Genomic DNA, 21,527 nt, shown 5'->3' with positions numbered 1-21,527 from the left:
GCTCCAACTGCCCCCTCTGCTGGCCTGGTCACCCCCAACTGCTCCCCGCCGCCGCCAGCCTGGTTGCCTCTCATCCCCCCCACCCCACCCCTGCCAGCCTGGTTGACCCATGCAGCCTGCTTGTTCAGTCGTTTGGTTGTCCCTCACTAACCCCCCTGCTGGCCCGGTCACCCCATGCAGCCTGCTATTCAGTTGTTTGGTCGTCCCTCACTAACCCCCCTGCCAGCCTGGTCGCTCCACACAGCCTGCTGTTCATTCGTTACTGTGAGGGCATCCTGACCAATTTGCATATTACCCTTTTATTAGTATAGATTCCAATGATAAGGAACTAAATGCAACGCTGTACACAATTTCAGGTGTTTCAAACTTCTGAGACTGACTTTACACATGCTGTTCCCTCTGCCTGAAATTCTCTTCCACCTGAGTCTACTCGGTAAACTTCTACATATCCTTCAAAACCAAGTTCAAGAATCTTCACCTTTGTGAAACCTTCCCCGTTCACCCTCCCACCACCTGCCTGCATCTCCAACAACTTAGTCACTTTTCTATTATTAGAGGGACTCTTCTGCATCTAATAATTTGAATGTATTGTCTCCCAACTTGATGATGGATTACTCCAGGGAAAGAATAGCGTCTGTAACTCCAGAACCCAATACTGGCTTTGTACTTCATATGTGCTTGAATCACCCCTTTTGAATAAATTAATGAATGGGTAGATGGATGGAACAATGAGTGGGTAAGGTGGCTTCTGTGCATGCAGAAGGCAGAGATCCTGGAATCTCAGAGGGGCAAGTGACTGAAAATCATCTGGTTATGTTCCTATCCACAAGAGCCTTCTAGGCAGCTGATAAGCTGATCGATAGCATCTGCTACTTGGATACCCTTAGCAACGGGCCGTTCACTACCCAAAAAAGCTTCCTATCTCTCTTTTGGATTGACCTACTGGACAGAGTTTTGTTTACTTTGACCTTTGCCCTGCTCCCTGCCCCCCCCCCCCCCGAATAAGCATGTATCCTCTGTACCACGACACTGCAGTGATTTGATAAATGTCCCTGTCCACCCCTGGAGTCCTTGAATGACACACAGTTGGATGTCTTCTCAGCATCCGACCATGCTTTTCAGGATGCACCCAGCATGCAGAGCTCTTTTGAAAAATCTCAAACTAAACAAATCACCTGTGATAAAGGGCGCTTCTCTGTGGGAAACCATGCAGGACCCTGCCACAGCCCTGGGGGCCTCTGTCTCCCCTTGGCAGGGGCTGAAGAACAATTTGGAGCTTGGGGGCCATGAGGATGGTGACAAAGGCAGAAGAGGCAAGGCGGAAGGGAGCCGCTCACCCAGGAGTGAGCTGTAAGGACTCCCTAATTGGCATACTTTGATCACACATCCATTTCTCTTTTTAGGGAGCTGCAATCTAATAGGGGATAATCTCTTGAAAGAAAAAAAAAATACGAGGGGGTAAAAGTATGAGAGAGGCTCATCTCCATCTTCAAAGCAAGCCAGCAAGGGCATTATTTTTACATCAGCGGCTGGTTACAGTAGATTGACCAGGGAATTGTGGCAGTCATTAGGAGCTAATCACATTCTTTTGAAACCAAAATTGCCATCTCATTATCTCCATCCATTATCAGTCTCTGCTTTCCTTTTCCCATTCTCTTCTCCTTAGAGGACTGAGCTCTATTTTCACACCCTTGTCTGAGTGTGAAAATGTTTCCTACTCTTCAACAGTGCTGCTTCTCTAAGATGATCTCTCTCTCTCTCTCTCTCTCTAAAAGATGCATGTAGGGATGCCCTCATCCCTGGAGTTCTGAGTTGCGCTATTCACAGAATCCTCGAAAGTCAGATCTTTAAGGATCTGTTGAAAAAAAACTATTTTACAGATCAATAAAGTGAGGTCCAGACAGGAAATGACTTGCTGAGTAATATGCACTGAATGGGTCTGCTCTCCTCCCTCCCTCCCTCCCTCCCTTCCTTCCACAGTGACCATCCGGGTGCTGGGCATGGTGCCGGGTCCTAGAAATAACAGCAATGGACATGGCAGACGATCTCATGAATTTTATGTTTTAGTTGTGGGAAGGTGCAGACGATAAACAAACGCACAAGGTAATTGTTTCTAGTAAGTGCTGGGATCGACTGTGATTTGGGACAATGGACTACTTTAGATGGGGTCAAGAGGGCAGGACTGTTTGAGAGAAGACATATGAGAAGGAGAAGAGCAGCCCTTGGCTCCTGGGGGCTGGCACAGAACTCACAGCTGGACCCTGGTGCCCTCCGGTTGAACACAGACAATTTCACAGGATGCCAGCATCAGACACGGCTACTCTGAGACCAGGATGGAGCAGACCGAAACCTGGCCACTCTGCAGTCATATACAAACACAAAAATATGAACATTGCCCAAGCCAAAAATAAATGACCAAACATCTCCTACCCTGGCAAATATGAGTGACTGCTTTTTCTTTGATATTTACAGCTTTAGCCTGAATATCATGTTCCCTTCTTATAGTTAAGATTTACTAAGATACCCAGTCATTCCTCTCCCTACCACTGTCCAGTCTGGAACAAAGCCCTAAGTCACCTAACACAGCCCACCCACATCCTATGAGTCCCTCCAAACATCCTCTGCCCAAGCTGTCCCTTATTCCTAACCAGCTTGTTCAACTCCAAGTGTGTTCCCACGGGTCTCCCATTGACACACTTGAGCTGAAAATTAAGTGCTGAGCAGAAGCAGGGGGAAGAACACTTCAGGCTGAGGGACGGTGAGTGCCAAGGCCCTGAGATGGGATGAGCTTGGTGTGTCCTAGAACTTGAAGAGAGGCTCTCCAGAGCAGAGAGAACAAGAGTGAGAGAGTGACATAATGTGAATGGGGAGGAGTGGCGCTCAGTTGAGATCTTGTGGACCACAGGTAAGAACGGGAGTTTTATTCTAAGCCAATGGGAATGCTTTGAACATTTTTTAAGCTGGGAAGGCTAAGCCAGTCCAGCATCATGACAAGTGGCTAAGAGCATTTGTCTCTTTTAAAATTTTTTTTTTATTGATTTCAGAGAGGAAGGGGGAGGGACAGAAACATCAATGATGAGGGAGAATCATTGATCAGCTACCTCCTGCATGTGCCCCAACCTGAAATTGAACCATGACTTCCTGGTTCATAGGTTGACGCTCAACTACTGAGTCACACCAGCTGGGCAACACTTGTCTCTTGAACCCTTCCTTCATCCTTGCTGACAGGCTTCATAGACTCTAGGGTAAAATTGTCATCTGGTTTCTGCCCCAGACTAACTCTTCCTATGGTTGCAACCCACACAGCCACACATCCATCCATCACCCATCCATCCATCCATCCATCCACCCATCTGTCATCCATCCATCCATCCATCCATCCATCCATCCATCCACCCACCCACCCAACCATCCACCCACCCTCCCAGCAATAGAGCTGCACCCCCTGGAGGCAGGGTGGGCTCAGACAACATAACCATAGTCACAGGCTTCTTATGTCCTGTTGTGCTGAGTCAGCCCATAGGACTGTGCGACCTGCCTCAGTTTCCCCACTTACTACTTTAATTTCCAGCTAGAACTGAGAACTGTCCCTGGTGCCTCCTTGGCTGGTTCCTTCTCCCGCCTGTTGATTCGGCCCTGAGGAGATACAGGGTCCTTTCTGAAGCTTGCCATCCTTCTTTGGATGCTCTTCTTTGCACTTCAGCCTCTTGGAGCTATTCCCCAAATAGTGAGATGTCTTGATAAAACAGAGCTTCTAAGAGCAGCTCACCTCCAATCCAAGACTGAGAGCATCCTGGTCCATTTAATTCACCTGTCCATCTGCTATCCTCAGCAGATTCTGTCAGCTATGATGCCCCCATCGTTCCCTTTGGCTTGACTATCCCTGGAGATAATTGGAAGTGATATGCCTTGAGGTGCAGCAAAACCAGGCCCGGGGGATGCTGACCCGGCAGTTCCTGGCTGATGCTTCAGGGCACAGCCAAGGGCCTGCTTCCTCCATGACCAGTCCTGGCCGCCAGGATTTTCCTGGGCCCCTGCCCACAACTGTACTCTCCTGGGCAGGGAAGATTTCAGTCTTCACCAAGGAGGTGCCATTTTTACCTGGGTCTTTCATTCATTTATCTTGTCCAGAAATACCTCTTAATACCTCTTGCCCACTAACTATATGAGGCAGGGAGAAGGCGGAGCTTTGCCAAAGACAGAGTGTTTGAACACTATTTCTGCAAATCATTTCACCACTCCAAGTCTCTGTTAATTTTCCTGACAATGAAGTCAATGATACGCCTTTCAGTTTAGAGTTGGGGGAAGGGTTTGACTATGAAGGGGCAGCACGGGGTTGGGGAGCATTTTTGCTGATGGAACTCTCATGTATTCTGATCCTGTTGGTGTTTACATGACTATAATTTGTGAACATGCATAGATCTGTACAATTCCCTCCCCAAAATGAATTTTACACTATGTAAATGAAAAACAATATGCCTCACACAGTTCTGTGATGACCGGTGATTATTGAGAGAATGCCTTCAGGCACCCAGCACAATGCCTGTTCCATAGTAGGTCTTCCGAGGCTCTCCCATCCCACTCTTTCCCAAGAATATGCTATTGGCCCCCCTGGCTCACTCCTAAAATTCACTCTGCCTCTCTTTGATTAGAAACATCCAGTTTACTGTCATAAGGCCAAAGATGGAGACTCCTGGCAACATACCTACTGTTTTGTTTTGGACCCAAGGATTCCTAAAATGTAGGACCCTATGATTTCACTCATGTGTGGTAAAGCAACAAATGAACAAAAGGAAAAACAAACAAAAACTCACAGGCACAGACAACAGTATGCTGGTTACCAGCGGGAAGGGGGCTGGGGGATTAGTCAAGGGGGTCAAATACATGGTGATAAAAGATTTAACTTTGGGTGGTGGGCACACAATGCAATATACAGATGAGGTATCATAGAATTGTACACGTGAAACCTATATAATCTTATTAACCAATGTCACCCCAACAGATTTAATTAAAAATAAATAAAACTGGTACCATTCTGGGGAAACTGGGACAAGTTGCTTACTTTAGGTACAGGTAGGACAAATTATTCAGGGGGTGAGAAAGTTTTATAAGCTCTTGGAAGCCTAAGGCCTGGTCGCAATTGTGGTCCCTGGGTTTAGTAAACGCCCATGTTTCCCGGCGTCTGTGGCTAGCTGGTGGATGGCCGTGCAGGTTGTATATGGAGCACCATGTCTCAGGGAGAACCATGGTCTGGTAGACATGGGAGATTTCTGTCTATATTATGAACATATTCTGGAAGGTGATAGTCCATTATCCTGAGACAGGTGTACCTTTTGCTATTTCACTCTAAGGTGCTGTATGAGTTAGTGGTGGCCCTGGCAGAGGCCAAGCTTTCAACAAATGCCTCCTTCTGTGCTGAAAGCATATGCCTTGGGGATTATAAATGTGGACAGAGAAGACAGGAAAGGATGACTGATGATGTCTACTCAGAGTGGCATCAGGAGAGCAAACATTGTTGTGCACCATGTCAGTAGTAGAAGGTAATTTATGAGTCCTGCTGGGGAAGCGAAGTAGAAAACCAGACCCCAGCAAGACCGACAGGAGCTTTAATGGGACAGGATGGTGAAATGTGCGTCTGCACGTTGAGTCCCAAGACCTCCTTTAAAAGGCCCCATGAAAAGCTACACAATTTTAACTGACAAATTTTAGGCCAATGGTTCCCAGAGTTTGGTAGGGATCCAAATTTCCCAATGGGATTTGGTAAAATGCAGAGGCCTGGGTCCTGTTCCATGTCAATGAACTCATGTCTTAATGTTTTTTACTAATGTTCCAGCTGACTCTGACATGCAGGACTCACAGGTCTATAAAGCATTTTAACTAGCATTCTGTTTTATAATTACACAGCATGGTAAAACCATGATCTTACTTTAAAGTAAGGGTCTTTATTTTCTTTATTTAGCTTTCTAACTACCTCAAATGCCCCAAACAGTGCAAGGTATGAAGCAGGTGCTCAATAAGTATTTCTGACCAAATGAAGTAGATGCCTATACTATCAGGCTTCAGAAGTCCATGCTATGTAGTCAGACCTTTCACAGAAGATGAAATGGGAACCCAGAGGTGGAAGAGTCTTGTCCAAGACCATTCAGCATGCAGGAGCAGACTGAGACCTAGGTCTGGACTCTCAGCCAAGAGCTTTTTCTGTGGTACTGCGTGAAAACTGCTCACTTGGTTGGGAAGGGTTCCTATATTAAACACAGAAAATATTGTTTCCTGGGTTGCAAATAGAATTAAGTGGAAAAAATACTCAATAAACTCAAAGGAAAAGAGTACGTTAATAGAGCTCTTTTCTGTTGGAAAAATTTCCAAGTCTGAAACCTCATGAGTTACTGATGTTTTTTGGGCACCCCCCTGTCCGGAAACGACCATTTCCCCCCTTGTTGTAATCCACTGGGAATGGAGTGAAATGAGCAGGTGGAGTCCAATACTTCCTATTTGGGTCATTATGAGTTCCCAGAGCTGGAGAACAACCACAGTCTTCCCTTTCATGATTTGGGCATCTGCTACAGATTCCCCCTGCCTCTACCCAGAATCACTCTCCTCTAGATGGATAAGCTGGAACAGAGTATCTAAGGACTCTGTTACCAACTGAGGAGAGAAAAAGCTGTGGGAGAAGCAGAAGGTCTACTCTGCATCTGTTTAGGTGGCTCTGATTAGAAAAGAGGGCAACTGGGGTGACCTGAAGCATCCATCACAATGGTTACACCCCAGCAGGAGGCTGCCTGCCCACCATCATCCACAGAAGACAAAGAGAAAGATGGCAACACTGGCGTCTCCCTACAAAGCCATGCACATGGCGTGTCGGCACACAGCGTGACCGCCCTGAGCTGGAAAACAAACAAACGCTTGCTCTTGATTAGGCTGCATCTCACTCCACACAGCTGTTCCTGGCTGCTTCAATAGTCTTAATAGAGCTGTAATAACCAGATACCTTCTGGTCACCCTACTGGACTTGTTCCATTCATTAGGATGACAGACTGCCTGGACTGGACTGGTATTATTAACAGCTTCTCTTCCTTCTCTCCATCACAGTCACCTCTTCCGGTTGTCCCCCATCTTCCCCAAACCCTCTACTCTTCTGATCATGATGATGGCTGGGGTTACAGAGCTCACAGACAGCCCCACTCTCCAGCTAAGTTCTCTTGGCATTTGCTGGCATGCTTCGTTTTGTTTTGTTTTGGGGAAGGTGAGAGAATATAGGCAGGAGAAGTAGGGTGGGGAGGAGGGAAGACTCTCCAGTCCACAGTCAAATGCAGAAGCCCTTTGACTTTCCTGTGGCTGTGTGCCATTAGCAGGTCCCCTCACCCCTCCATGGGCATCAGATATGACCAGCAGCAAATACAACTGGTGAGGTGATGGGTCTTGGGCATAAGCAGGGCATGCACTAGGGACTCTGTGGATCTTTCTAGACCAGTGTCTCTCAACTTTAAAAGTACATTATAGTCATCTGGAGAACATAGAAAATAGAGATCTCTGGATCCCACCCCAGGGAATCTGATTTAATTGGTAGAAAGATGGTCTGGATATTGGTGTTGTAAAAACTTCCCCAGGTAATTCTAACATGCAGCCAAGATTGAAAACTTCTAAGACTCAAATCTGCATGGCAGGTGTAATTAACTTGCCTTAGGCCTCCTTGAGTTCTTAGCAACTCAAGGCCCCTTGTCAATCACAGTTGCTAGGACCTGCGACATCTTAGTAGACATGGGAAGTAGATAGTTGGGTATATGAGTTTAGAATTTGGGGAAAAAGCCTGGGCTGGAGAGAAAACTTTGGTAGTATCCCCAGAGAGCGGGGTCCAGTAGGACTATCAGTAGGAGGAGAGCCAGCTGGCTTGCACATTAGTTCCTACATAGACTCTCAAAATATCCTGGACAGAAGTGCTCTTTGGACCATTTTGACCAACCCCCTCACCCTCATTGCATAAGTATGTAAATGGAGGCTCAGAGAGACAGAGCAACCTGCCCATGGTCACCCATACACTTAATGAAAGAGACAGGATTTGAATCCAGGCATTCTGACTATCAATTCAGGACGATTCATACATAACTTCAAGTCATTGAACTTAAAAAATATATATCAAGAGACTCAAGTTTTCAGGCCAAAGAGAATGAGCTGATTTTACGGCTCTACATGAGAGAATGTATGTGGGTTTGTGTGGGCTCTGGGCCCAGTCTCCTGTTTCAGGCAATCCCACCTTTTCCCTGAATCACTGTCCCAGCCCCCTACCTATCTCTGCTCTCCCTGCTCAGATTAAGTTACATCTAAAACACAAATCCAGCTTAAAAATCCTACTCCCTTCAATTTATCCCATGGCCCCTGGTATAAAATCCAAATTCCTTAGCCTGACAAATATCCCCTTATCTCCACCCCATGCCTCCCCTACTGACAATTTCAGCCCCATTCTCCATCCATGTTTCCTCCCCTGGTTTATATGTAACCAAACTTTTCCCAGTTCTGGTAACTCAACCTACTGTGCGTAGCTCCATGCCATAGCTTGTCTGTCCTAGTCCTTCCCTGCTTTTATTTGGTTATTCCTACTTCTCCAGCTTTTGTTCAGGCTTTATGTTTCCTAGAAAGCCACCGGCCACCCACCTTGAGGCTAGGCTTACTGCATCCCATCCCCAAGGGCATACCTTTATCGTGACATTTTGCCAAGATAGTGAAATGATCAGTTCATATGCCTGTCTGTAAAAACAGGCTCCAAGTTCCTCAGAATGCAAGGGCACTATGTCATCTCCTCAGTTCCAACAATCTAGTACAATGTCTAGTTTGTGGAAAGTACTCAGACATCTTAAAGTTGAAATTCCTCAAAGTTCAGTGTCTGGTCCCTATCTTTTTCTCTGTTCACCTACTTGCTGACTTTGAAGTCTTATGGCTTTACTATCACCTATATGTCAAAAACTCCCAACGTTTTCTCCCTAGCCCAGGATTCTTTCCCAAATTCTAGACTCATATACCCAACTATCTACTTTCCATGTCTACTAAGATATCTAGTAAATATCTTAAACTCAGTTTAAAATTAAACCCACAATTGCTTCATTGTCCCCAGGTTTTCTCTACCGCTGCTTCCCCATGTCCATTGGTGGCCACTCCATCCTTCCAGGGGCTCAGGTAGTAATAACCTTGGAGTCACCCTTGATTCCTCTCTTTCTCTCACATGCTACATCTGAGGTGTTAGAAAATCCCATGGGCTCTATGCTGAAAATATATTTAGAATCCAACCACTTCTCACCACCTCCACTGCCACACCCTGGCTTGAGTCACTGTTGTCTCTCACCCGAGTTTCTGCTGTAGCCTCTTAACTGGTCTCCCTGCTTTTACTCTTGCCTCCCGTTGTCTATTCTCAAGGTAGTAGCAAGAATGAGGCTTTCAAATAATGTCAGATTGTTCTTAGTTGTCTTCTCAAAACTCTGTAGTGGCTGTCATTTCATTAAGAGTAAAAGCCAAAGTCCTATAATGGCGTAAAGGTATTATGTGGTCAACCCTCTTTATTTTTCCAATAGCATCTTCTATTAGTTTTGCTCTTTGTTCACTTACTCATGACAACCTTGGCCTCCTTGTACATCCCAGATATATTACTTCCTTGATCTGGAACTCTCTTCCATCATGTCTCTGCTCAAATGTCATCTTCTGATTAAGGACTATCCTTCTCCCCTATTTAATATTGGAGCCCCTCCTTCACTCCATGTCCCCAGGATACCCCATCTCCCATCCTTGCTCTATTCTTCCCCCCATCTATGGTATATTGTATCATTCAAAGATTATATTTTCCAATACCTTCAAGGTCTGTATTCCCTCTTAGAATCTTTCAATGGCTCCTCTATCCATCCATGGCGAGAGAGAGAGAGAGAGAGAGAGAGAGAGAGAGAGAGAGAGAGAGACTGACTACTTCCCCTCCCTAGAACATAAACAGTTATTACTTGCTTATAACCAATAGCATGTGGTAGTAGTGATGCTGTGATGTCCAAGTCTAGGTCACAAAGGGTGATTACTTTCTATCTTGTTAGCTATGAAGCTCACCTTTGGATCTATGAGCTTCCATGTAAGAAGTTCACTATCCTAAGGCAACCACGCTGTGAGGAAGCCCAGTCCACCTGAAGAGGCCATGTGTAGGTGTTCTAGCTGACAATCCCAGCTGAGATCCCATCTGGCAGTTTGCATTAATCATTAGACATGAAGTGAAGACTCTTGCAGATGCTTCCAGCCCCCCAGCCTTAGAGCCTTCCAAGTTCAGGCTTCAGACATCATGAAGCAGACACAACTATTCCCCCTGTGCCCTGTCCAAATCCTGACTCACAGAATCAGTGGGCACAATAAATTAGTTGTTTTATGCCACTAAGATTTAGGGTAGTTGATAACATAGTAAACAGTATTTGTCACTAGCACATGGCATTATTTACTAACATATCCCATTAAGTGATTGTAAAATAACTTAGTTTTAAGTCTACTGCTATTTCCTGTTTCCCCTGATAGAACAAAAGCTTCATGAGGGTATGGATCTTTGTCTGTTTTGTTCACTGTCATATCTAAGATATCTGGACCAGTCCTTAGGAATAGTAAATACTCAGTAAAAATTTAATGAAAAAATTTTTGATTGTACAACTGAACTGAATTTTAGAAGACACAGTTTCCTTACTGCTGAGAGGTCCCTTCTATGTCAACTTGTCAAACCCACTCGTTGGTATGAAAAACTAACAACACACTGAGCGGTGTAGGGGAGTGACAGGCAGTAAACAAAGTGCATGGCTAATGCTGTTTGAAAGTGGGATCCACACCCAGACATGTTGTCTTATAGAACACAGTCTTCAAGCAGTGCTGTGACTCCTGCACAGCATGTAGACTCCAGGCATCACAGGGGCCTGATGATCAAAGCCATACCCAGCGACAGTCTAGGAGAGGGAACTGGCACATGTGGAAAGACTGCCATTAAGCAAAGTTTTTCAGTTAGCCTCCAGTTAATCGGAAAGTGCTGTTAACTAGAAGCTAAGCATTCCAGCTAACTGGTTAATATAATTTGGAACTAATTGAGGTCAAGGCCAGTCTAGTTAGTGATATTTCCAAATGATGGAACAACATGTATTATTTTCTTTTTCATTATAAAGGCAGTTTACTTCCATGCCAGAAAGTTTGGGAAAAACAAATGCACAAACAAACAGACATTGTATCAGTGTTAAATTGCCTCACTTTTATCACTGTGTTATGGTTATGGAAGAGTGCTGTCATCTGAGTATTTGTCTATGTGATGTGTGCCCCCCAGTGTCAGATGCTGAAACCTAATCCACAATGTGATGGTATTAGGAGGGGAGGCCTTTGGGAGGTGCATAGGTCATGAGGGTGGAGCCCTCATGAATGGGATTGGTGCCCTCATAAAAGCGATCCACAGAGATCCCTCACTCCTCTGCCATGTGAGGACACAGTGAGAAGATGGGCATCTGTGAGCCAGAAAGTGGGCTCCCACCAGGCACTGAATCTGCTGACACGCTGACCTTGGACTTCCCTGCCTCTAGAACTGTGAGAAATATTTTCTGTTGTTTATTTAAAAATGTTTAAAAAGTGCAAAAAGGCAACAAAAATGTTTTTAAATCAACCACACTTTTAAAAGAGATATCAATCTGGAAGGCAATGCACCAAAGTAGTCAAATGTTTTTGTTTTCAAACTTTAGATCCTAAGTTCTTACAACAGTGTTTCTCAGGCTTTGTCTACTTGTTACTCTTTTTGATGTCACACTGCTCCCCTGGTGTTATTTAAAACGTTAAAGCAAAGTAAATATTATAACTGACATAGTAAACTACCATGATATTGAATATGCCTTTGCAAACAACACACCCTCTCCCGAACATTCACTCAACGGATCTATATAGGTGTGGATAAGCACACAGACACACACACAGACACACACACAGACACACACACACACACACACACACACACAAACACACACACACAAACACACACACACCATCCCTCATACTTTAAGGGCTTGAGACCATTCAGCCAAAGCCCTAGGAGGTAAGGCCCAGGCACGGGAGGTAATGAGACAATCTCCTTTAACTCTTATCCTGACATCCTCCAAAAATTTGCAGGCAGCATATGAAAAATGCTGTTTTCCTCTGACTACATTTGCAATGAACTGCCTGTTCTCCTGAGCGGGTTAGTAATCACTCACGTGCATTGACACAAACACGTCTGCTCTCATAAATGTGTCCAACATGCCCCTTGCCACCACATTTTACACTCTCATAAAGGTTTAGGACCAGACAGGCCCTTAGAAGTCACCTTATCCAAACTTCTCACTCAACCAACAAATGAATTTTAATGCTCAGGTGACAAGATGAGATGCTAAGATCACACAGTGTATATTGCATTGGAGCCCAGCTGTCTGGCCCTCCTCGGAGCACAGTTTCATGACCTCACAGAGCTTCTGCAATCATTTCTTGGCCTGCTCCTTCTCAGAATATAGTCTGAGAGATAAACTTAGTCTGCATGATCCAGAATTCCAACTGGGTAGAGTCCGAGTCCATGACTTCTCACTGTACACATGAAACTGAACCGAGTATAACGGGGGCATATGCTGCATGTGGAAAAAGAGCCACAAAAAACTAGCTCATATAACTCAGAGCCTAGCACACAGTAGGTGCTCCCAAGATATTTTGGGAAGGCGGAGAGGGAGAGAGAAAAGGAAAAGTGAAAAAAGGAAATTCCAAAGCTGGCTGCAACTGCATTCCGACTTGGGGGTGGAGGGTTGCGGGGCCCCTCTGGGGGAGTGAGGTGCTCTTTAGTTCAGGAAAGCATCTTAATGAGTTTCCCTTCAATTTTATTTCACTTTTTTTTATTTGTAAGAGGGGTCGCCTAATAGGCAAGCTTTGAAACAAAAGGAGTGAGACAAGGAAAGCGAAATTGTTCTTCCTCAGAAGGGAAGGGGTGTGGAGGCCTTTTCCTGGCTGCTGGGAGAAGGGAAAAAAGGGAGTTTTGAGGACACGAAAAAGAACTTTTGGGAAAGGCAGTGGGTGTAGAGACCTGTGAGGAGATGAGGACCGTAGGACCGCTTGTATTCAGGCACTTCCTGTGCTTTGCTGCAAGCCACCACTCCCTGGCCCCGTTACCACCCAAACCTCAGTAGCAACCGGTACTCATAAAACCTAGGGTTAGAGATGCTTTGGGAGTAAGGAAAGGGGTGTCCCATGCAGAGGTGAGGAGAAGGTACAGAGAGGGGACAGAGGCACTGGGGATGAGGTATTGACTTGGGGGCACTGAGAACACAGCAGAAGTGTGGGAATGAGGCAAGAGGTGCCCAGGAACAAGCAAGCCTCCCAGATGCACTGGCAGGGAGACCTGCTGGCTTCCCTCAACATGGGGGGCTGGGGGCTGGAGCCATTGGAGCTGCATACTGAGCGAAGCTGTGACTCCAAAGTGCAGAAACTTTGGCGATAACTGCGCAATGAAAGGGAGAGAGAGGGAGAGGGAGAGAGAGAGAGAGAGAGAGAGAGAGAGAGAGAGAGAGAGAGAGAGAGAGAGAGAGAGAGAGAGAGAGAGAGAAGGAAAGGGGGAAGGGGGCTTAAGGGTCTTCAATGGTGCTTCTAAAATTTAAAGGGTATACAAGTCACTTAGGTTCTGTTAAAATGTGGGTGATTCAGTAAGTCTGGGTGGGGCCAGAGACGGTGCATTTCCAACTGGCTCCCAGGTGACGCTGATGCTGCGGGTCCAGAGATTATACTTTTAGTAGCAAAGCGTTAGCCCCAGAAGCTTCTGCACCCATCTGGGAGTGTCTGCATAGGTGGTCTCTTACCTCATATTCCTCCTTGAACCCGTAGCCCTGGCCTCTCTTCATCTGGGTGATGTGCTGCAGCAGATCAGCCACGCGGATGGCCGGCTGGAACTGGTCCCGGGGATAGCTCATCTCCATGGGGTCGCAGGCCCGGTAGGGGTGGGTCTGGATGGTGAGGGTGGGCTGGGACAGCTCTCCGCGGCTGCCATCTGCTTCAAAGAGAAGAGGCAGAACAGACCATCACCTACGGGAGTTTTGCCCTCGGTCCTCTGTGCCTTCCCTGGCAAGAGGCGGGACCTGAGGAGGCCAGAGGGAACTAACTCATGATTCAACTGATAAATCAGAGAAAGAAAAGAGACACATTGCTTCCTGGGCATGGCTGTGGGGATAGACTTAAAAATTAAATCAACAAACAAACCTGTGAACACAACAGCCCTTGGTTTGTTCCATCTCAAAGGTACATATTGATAAAGTAAAGAGCAAGTCCAGGTTGGCTTCCATCACCACCTTATCCCAGGCCTTCCTTGAGGCTCGTCAGGATGGTCTTGGCCAATCCTGGCCAATATCAGAACCACTGAGAAGTCAGGCAGGCTAGATACTGGGAGCACCCTCCTGTTTAGGAAGCAGGGTGCCTGCCTGCAAAGCCTCAGGGTCCTGGAGACCAGGGCCATGTGTTTGTGTGCTTTGGATCCTGGAGACCAGGGCCATGTGTGTATGTGCTTTGGATCCTGGAGACCAGGGCCATGTGTATGTGTGCTTTGGATCCACTGCCTGTACCCCGGGACCTGGTGTCTCCACCAGTTTGTCTCTGTTGGGTGGTACTCTGGGAGGAAGGAACTGGAGCCCCAGCCCCAGCAGGGGCCCTGACCTCTCAGCTGCTCTCCAGCTGTGGCTCTACAGCAGTGACCACCTTCTGCCTCCTTCCAGCTCCCCCACCACTGAACACTCTTGCTCCAGGAGGGTCGAAGAACCCACCTTGCAGGTAGGGAGGCCCGAACTTGCTCCTTTAGTTCTGTCATTCACTTCTCCCAGGCCTGGGTCCTAAGCTCATTATCTCCTTCATATCATCCCTCCTTGATAAAAGATCTATATTTCCCCCTGGTAATAATCCTTACACCCACTGTGTTGCTTTAACTGTCCTCTGTTAGTTTGGCCCTGGGAACTGATGTCTGCTGAGGTTGGGTTTGAGATTTTCTGTTCCCCTTGGACAACCACCTTCTAGTCCTACCACCTCACTGCTTGGCATTCCTTGCTGGTCTTTCCGGGATGGTTTATCTACCCCAGAACCTCTGGGGTTGGTCTACCCAACCTTTTCCCAACGACATGGACAGTCTATGCCCTGGACTTTCTGTCTGTGGCATGTATGAGGTGAGAAGTCAGATTTGATGTATCTTAGCTAGGTGTGTTCAGGCTCAGCCAGGCACCCCTGCAGGACCCCCCTAGGCCTATGCCATACCCATTCCTGGGAGGCTTAACATATATTCCTGATTTTCTGCAACTCGTCATTTCAAAAACCATGTTTCCTTCAGCTTGGTTGTGCTTCATGTCACAATAACCCATCAGACATGACTCTGCATGTGAAGGTGAGCTCTCCTTCTGTGTGACAGCCTGAGAAACACTGTTCCCAGGAAGGAAAGAATTGCCAACACAAAGATCTAGTGAACAGCTTTCTGCACAAGGAAGAAGGGTCTAGGTGAGATGTTAGCACATAAAAATACCGATTACATTTTCTCCTGGGATTTTAAATAACAGGGAACTCATCATCACTGGCATTGCTTAAGCGTAGTGCTTGGCGAACGTGGGCGCTGCTTCCCTTCTCCATCCATCGCACCCTTGTGATGGGGAGTTAGACTTATTGGGAACCCACTGTATGCCAGGGACTCGGGTTGGCACTGGCTGTGCACAGAGCAATGCAGATTCCACCCTCAAGGCTTGATGGTCTAGTAGGAAAAGAGACAAGAACAGGAGTCGGAGAAGCCAGGTGCTTTTAGGTAAGAGCAAGGAGGTGGATAGGGAGTGAAGGCGGTGGGCGGAAATGTGATGGGACAAGCTGTGAGAGACGGTGTGAGGGCCCGCCTAGAAAGGCCACGAATGTGCAAGCATCTCCAAGCCAGTGGGAAGCTGTCGAAGGGTTTGAAGAAGAATCCTTCTTTAAGGACTCGTACTACTTCGTGTAGGGGTCATGCTGTCACATCAGCTGACATGGACATGAGGCATCTTGGGAGCACCACTCCTGTGATGGACTGGGAGGGGGAGGAAGTTGGGGATGGAGAAGCAAGGAGTGCCGGAGCTTGCTCCTCTAGATTCTGCCCTGCTCCCCAGGAGAGGCGGAGCTGGAGCCCGGTAAGTGTCTCCTACCTAAGCCACCATCCCCAGATGTCTTCAGAGACCCATGGTCTCAAGGACTTGAGGCACGGGCTGCCTGGGAGACCGGCTACCTGGCAGAGCCTGGGAGACCGGCTGCCTGGCAGAGACAGGCTTCTTGGCAATGGGCACCTGGCAATTTTTGTGAGATGCCAAGTGTTTCCAAAACCAAAGAGCTACCAATATGAATATTTTCCCTAAACACATGGCTAGACAGACGGTAAACTTGGTGTCAGCAAAACCAACGCTGCAACGGAAAATAAATGCATTTGAAATCGAGCAACTTGTGTTGCTATAACATTTGTAATAATGTCAATGCTGGAGCTAATGATGCTATGAAGACTTGGAACCAAGGGATTTTCAAGGTTTATTAATTCAACTAGTTGGACTCTTTTTCCAATGCATCCTACCTCACCTATTCCCTTATTAACCTCCGATAATGCAGACGTGGTGCCTTTATTACACCCCATTTCACCCGACGCACTATACTTAATTTTCCATCATTAGGTTTAATGAAAACCCAATTTCACAACTCACTTCTCTCAGGAACCTACAAGTAATGCTACATTTTTATCAGCCCCAATTAAAAAGCGTTATGATGTTCCTATTCGAGAGGGAGCCTTAAAACTAATGTGCGATTCTGCTGCTAATTCAAAAGGGTGCTGGAACTCACACACCGCGCGTAAAATGTAACTCAAATCAGCTGGCCCAGAGAGAGGGCATTTTTCATTTTTCTCCTCACCAGACCCTTAATTCTCAGACCATTTCAACTTCTCATTTATGGGTCCTGCATGTTTATTTATCACATAGTAATATTTTGGGTTTCTTTTGCCCTTTTTCTGCAGCTGTTGCCTAAGCCTGTGAATTCCCTTGCAGTAACTCTAGCTGCTGCCCGTGAGGGGCTGGTGGGGCGGGCAAAGGGATTTTGATGACCTGTCTGAGGTCCCAGGTCACCACCGTCCCCATTTCCTCCTTTCTGTCTCTCTACCAGGTCCTCTTCCTTCTTCCTTGGGAGTCTGGCTTTGACATTCTCCCTCTCTCTCTCTCTCTCTCTCTCTCTTTTTTTTACCCCTCTGCTACCAGCCACTATATATCTCCCTCTAGCTTCAGCCACATATTTCCAATTGCTTGCTAGGAATTGCCACTCCAACTGGTTAACAAATATTTACTGAATACCTACATTGTACAAAGCACGGTGTTAGATCTCGTGTTCACACGGCGGGGTGGGGGGAAGTGTGCTCAGAGGGAGATAAGTGCACCGCAGTCCCAGCGGGAGGAAAGGAGAGATAAGTGTGTGTAAACAAGCCTAACAAAGGCGGGAAGGGACCCGCATCCAGGAGACGGATGAGAGGATGATGTGCTGCAGAGTTAGGCACCATGGAAACGCTTCCATGCTTTAGGCATTCATGCCCCATCTCTGTGGGTTTGGCCATATCTACCTACAACCTACATCACCTCTGTCCAGTGGAACTTTCCATGGTGCTGAAAACGGTCCGTGCTGTGTGATATGGGGGCCCCTCACCACACGTGAAATATGGCTAATGTGACTGAGGGATGGAATTTAAAAATTTGTTTCATTTCAATCAATTTAAAGGTAAATTTCCACATGAGGCTACTGTATCGGGCCACACAGATCTAGAGGAAGAAAGAGGCAGGGAGATGAGAGCCTTCAGGAGCTACATGGTGGGGCAAAGGGGTCCAGTGGAAATATATCGCAAGCCACATGTGTAACTGAAAATTTTCTCATAGCAACATTAAATAAAGCAAAAAGGAGCAAGAATACATTTTATTTAACCCAATACAGCAAAATCAATATTTCAACATATAGTCCGTATAAAATTATTGCCGATGTATTTTACATTCTTTATTCTCATATCCACAGGTGTTGTGCTCTCACTCAATGTAATGGCAGATGGAATGAATGAACTTCTCTTTTTTAAGTCTGACCAAATGCAAAGGGCAGAACTTGTAAAACTGAGAGTTAGTACAATGCCACCCACTGTGCCACGCTTCACAAAGTTGAAATGGACATAATACAATTGGCAACTGACACTCATCTACTTTGTTATTTGAAGTGACAACAGCCTGAAGGATAGATAAAAAGTGTTTTTTTCTTTTTCTATGTCCTTTTTTGGGACTCAGAATCAGAGGCCCTAAAAACCAAATATGAGGGGTTGGCATCTCCAAGCCCTTTCTCCCCTCAGTCCCTTTCACGGGGGGTCTCCAACGTGGCAACGACAACAGATGATGGATAAAGGCCTTTGTCCCTGAATGCAGATTCAGTATCAGGAAGAATCTGTGATGGGAACGCTCATGGGGAAGGTGCCTTCGGGATTCAACTATTCCTTCCCATTTATAAATCAATCCTCGATCCTCCTCTCTGTGGAGGGAGCATGTACTCCCCCCGCAGCACCGCATCGGAGAGAAGGATGGTGTCAGACAGGCAATAGGGGGGTGGGGCTGTGAACATCCCTGTGCCTCCTGCTTCAGCCACAAGGAAAGGATTCCAACCAGCGAGACAGCGAGGGCAACAATGAGCACCTGCCTGCTCGGTTTATGGTAAATGCCAGTCCTGGAGTGGTATCTCCTCCTCCTTTAGAGTTAAGTGGACAGAAACAAAACAACATGGGTCTTAGAAAAAAACCCATATTACAAATAAGGAAAAGGACACTCTTGGATGCTGAGAAAAAGACAATTTTCAAAAGAAAAAAGCAGTCAGTGTTGGCTGTTTACCCAACCACCATCTGGTACCTCCTTCCTTGCTGGCAGAGCCCTCAAATTAGTTTGGGTGCCTACACATTCCCCATGTGACTGGGGAGGATGACCCTCTTCCTAGATCTAGGGGCACATTCCACTTTACTTACAGGTGTTCCTATCCTCTTTGTCAAATTTTCAATGAGACAGAAGCTCCTAGGAAAGGTGTCCTTACTTCTATTTTTAAAATATATATATATATATATATATATATATATATATATATATATTTTTTTTTTTTTACTGATTTCAGAGAGGAAGGGAGAAGGAGAGAGAGACAGGAAGATCAATGATGAGAGAGTATCACCTATCAGCTGCCTCCTGCATGCCCCACATTGGGGATTGAGCCCACACCCAGGCATGTGCCGTGACCCAGAATCCAACCATGACCTTCTGGTTCATAGATTGACACTCAACCACTGAACCACGCTGGCCAGGCTGTCCTTACTTCTAAAAGGAACATTTCAGTGACCTCCCTGCTCCCCACATATTACTATATGTGGGGGTGATGCCTGCAGCTGCTAGAGGGATCTTGCATCCACGTGGCCAGGCTGAGGATCATGCCCCCGTGAGGTGGGCAAGGGGAGAACGTGAAAGAACTTGGGTCCTTAATGATATCCTTAAGCATCTCCTTCAGCCAACTATAGAACCAGCTCCAACTCTTGACTTCTGATTCTGTGAGATAATACATTAACTTATTCTTTAAACAAATTTGATTTTTTTCCTGTTACTGGAATCTTAACCTACATGATAGAAAATAGAAATGCATTTTAGAAAACGTGGAAGAATAAAGGAAGTGAAAGATTAAATAACAAGACAACAGATTTTTCAAAACATGGATCAACTTAAGAAGCAACTAGAAAAACCCCTCTCTGAGTGCCTGGCTGGTGTGGCTCTGTGGTTGAGCATGGACCCATGAACCAAGAGGTCACCAGTTCAATTCCTTGTCAGGGCACATGCCCAGGCTTGATCCCTAGTAGGGGGCATGCAAGAGGCAGCTGATGGATGCTTCTATCTCATCGATATTTCTATCTCTCTACCCCCCTCCCTTCCTTGCTCTCTAAAATCAATAAAAACATTTTTTTTTAAAAAAAAAAGAAAGAAAGAAAAACCCTTGCTGGGTGAGGCAAGAGAAGATTGTGAGGAAACCAAGACACAATGGCCGAATTGAAATGAGCGTAGGAATCTTTAATGAGAATAAGCAATAGGCAGAAACTTGCAGAAGATGAATTTGAGAACCTTGCAGTGAAAATGCAAGGGTATAACAATGAGATGTCTATTTCCTCTGTATCTATCGTCTGCTCATGTGTGTTCATGTGCTAAGGCACCAAAAAGACATTTTCAGAGAAAAGAAAACAGACACATAACAGCCAGATAATTGGTGTTGCTAAAGGAGAGAAGCGAATAAATGGAACAGAAGAAATAATAAGAGGCATAATGTAAAAGCAGCTCTTTGGCAGAATAAAAACCTAAATCTTCAATAAAGAGTTCTCCACGTACAACTTAAAAATAGGACAGATCGCATGATACAATTGTTTAAATAGTATTGATATAGAAATGCTCAGATAAACATCTAGGCTGGGAAAAATGATTATAAAAGAAAAGAAACAATGCTAACCATATTTTCTGTCGCCCAAATTTAAATGCCAGAAAGCAGTGGGACACAATTTTCGAGGGGAAAATGCTGTGCCCCAAACGATACATTCATATACGTTGTTTTTCATTAGGAGGCTACTGGCTCAGATTCTTGTCCAGAGGCGTGGGGAGGTGGGGAAAAACAAACAAACAAACAAACAAAGACTCAACAAGGTTGGCGGTAAGCATTTTATAAAAGAATCAATTTGTTAAACACCAAAATCAGTTTAACATAGATGTGAATATAAAAACTGAAAAAAAACTGAATAAAATAGGATAAACTACAATAAAAGGATTCTTATAGAGAAACTATATAAAAATCTAATATAGAAATTCTTGCCTAACGTATGAAATTTTACCAGCAAAAACCAGGAAGTAGGTGATGGATGCATCACTAAAAATACAAGTATATCAACTTCTGGTTGCCAGATGGGAGGGGGGTTGGGAGACAGGTGAAAAGAGGAAAGGATTAAGATGTGCAAATTGCCAGTTAAAAAACAGTCCTGGGGATGTAAAGTACAGCATTGGGAATATAGTTAATAATACTGTAATAACTATGAGTGGTGTCAGATGGGTACTAGACTTATGGAGGTGAGCACTTTGTAAATTTATATAAATTCTAATCACTATGCTATACACTTGAAACTAATATATGTCAACTGTAATTAAAAAATATTTTAAAAGTATATCTTCACTTTTCATGACAGACAGTCAACATATATTAATCCTGTTCTTAAAGGATCTCAAGCATGTATGGTCACATCTCTGTAAGTGTGTGTGTTTAAGCTAAAGGTATCAATTAGTAGAAAAAGAAGGGTATGTAGCTTTCAAACAGAGGCAAGGAAACCATGGACCTTCAGCACATATGGTCTGTGTCTGCATTTATGTTACTGGTGTGATAGACAAAATGCAAACACAGAAACCTGTGTAACCACCACTGAACATCCCCTG

At 45.5% G+C, this 21,527-nt stretch overlaps 1 protein-coding gene across 6 annotated transcripts in view; it reads right to left on the bottom strand.

Annotated features, from left to right (window-relative positions):
- The window catches only part of PTPRT (protein tyrosine phosphatase receptor type T), a 932,116-nt gene that overhangs the window by 63,087 nt on the left and 847,502 nt on the right, over positions 1–21,527 (bottom strand). For 4 of the 6 annotated variants that reach the window (XM_079783687.1, XM_079783689.1, XM_079783690.1 and 1 more), the window contains one exon: positions 13,845–14,035. In XM_079783687.1, the coding sequence (XP_079639813.1) occupies positions 13,845–14,035 (191 nt within the window). The remainder of the gene's footprint in view (positions 1–13,844; positions 14,036–21,527) is intronic. The other 2 variants (XM_079783688.1, XM_079783691.1) reach the window with 1 other exon arrangement.

The sequence above is a fragment of the Cnephaeus nilssonii genome, assembly GCF_951640355.1.
Source record: "Cnephaeus nilssonii genome assembly, chromosome: 11".
Lineage (NCBI taxonomy): Eukaryota > Metazoa > Chordata > Mammalia > Chiroptera > Vespertilionidae > Cnephaeus > Cnephaeus nilssonii.
The sequence above is the reverse complement of the archived record's forward strand: the minus strand, read 5'-3'. Positions and strand labels throughout refer to the sequence as shown.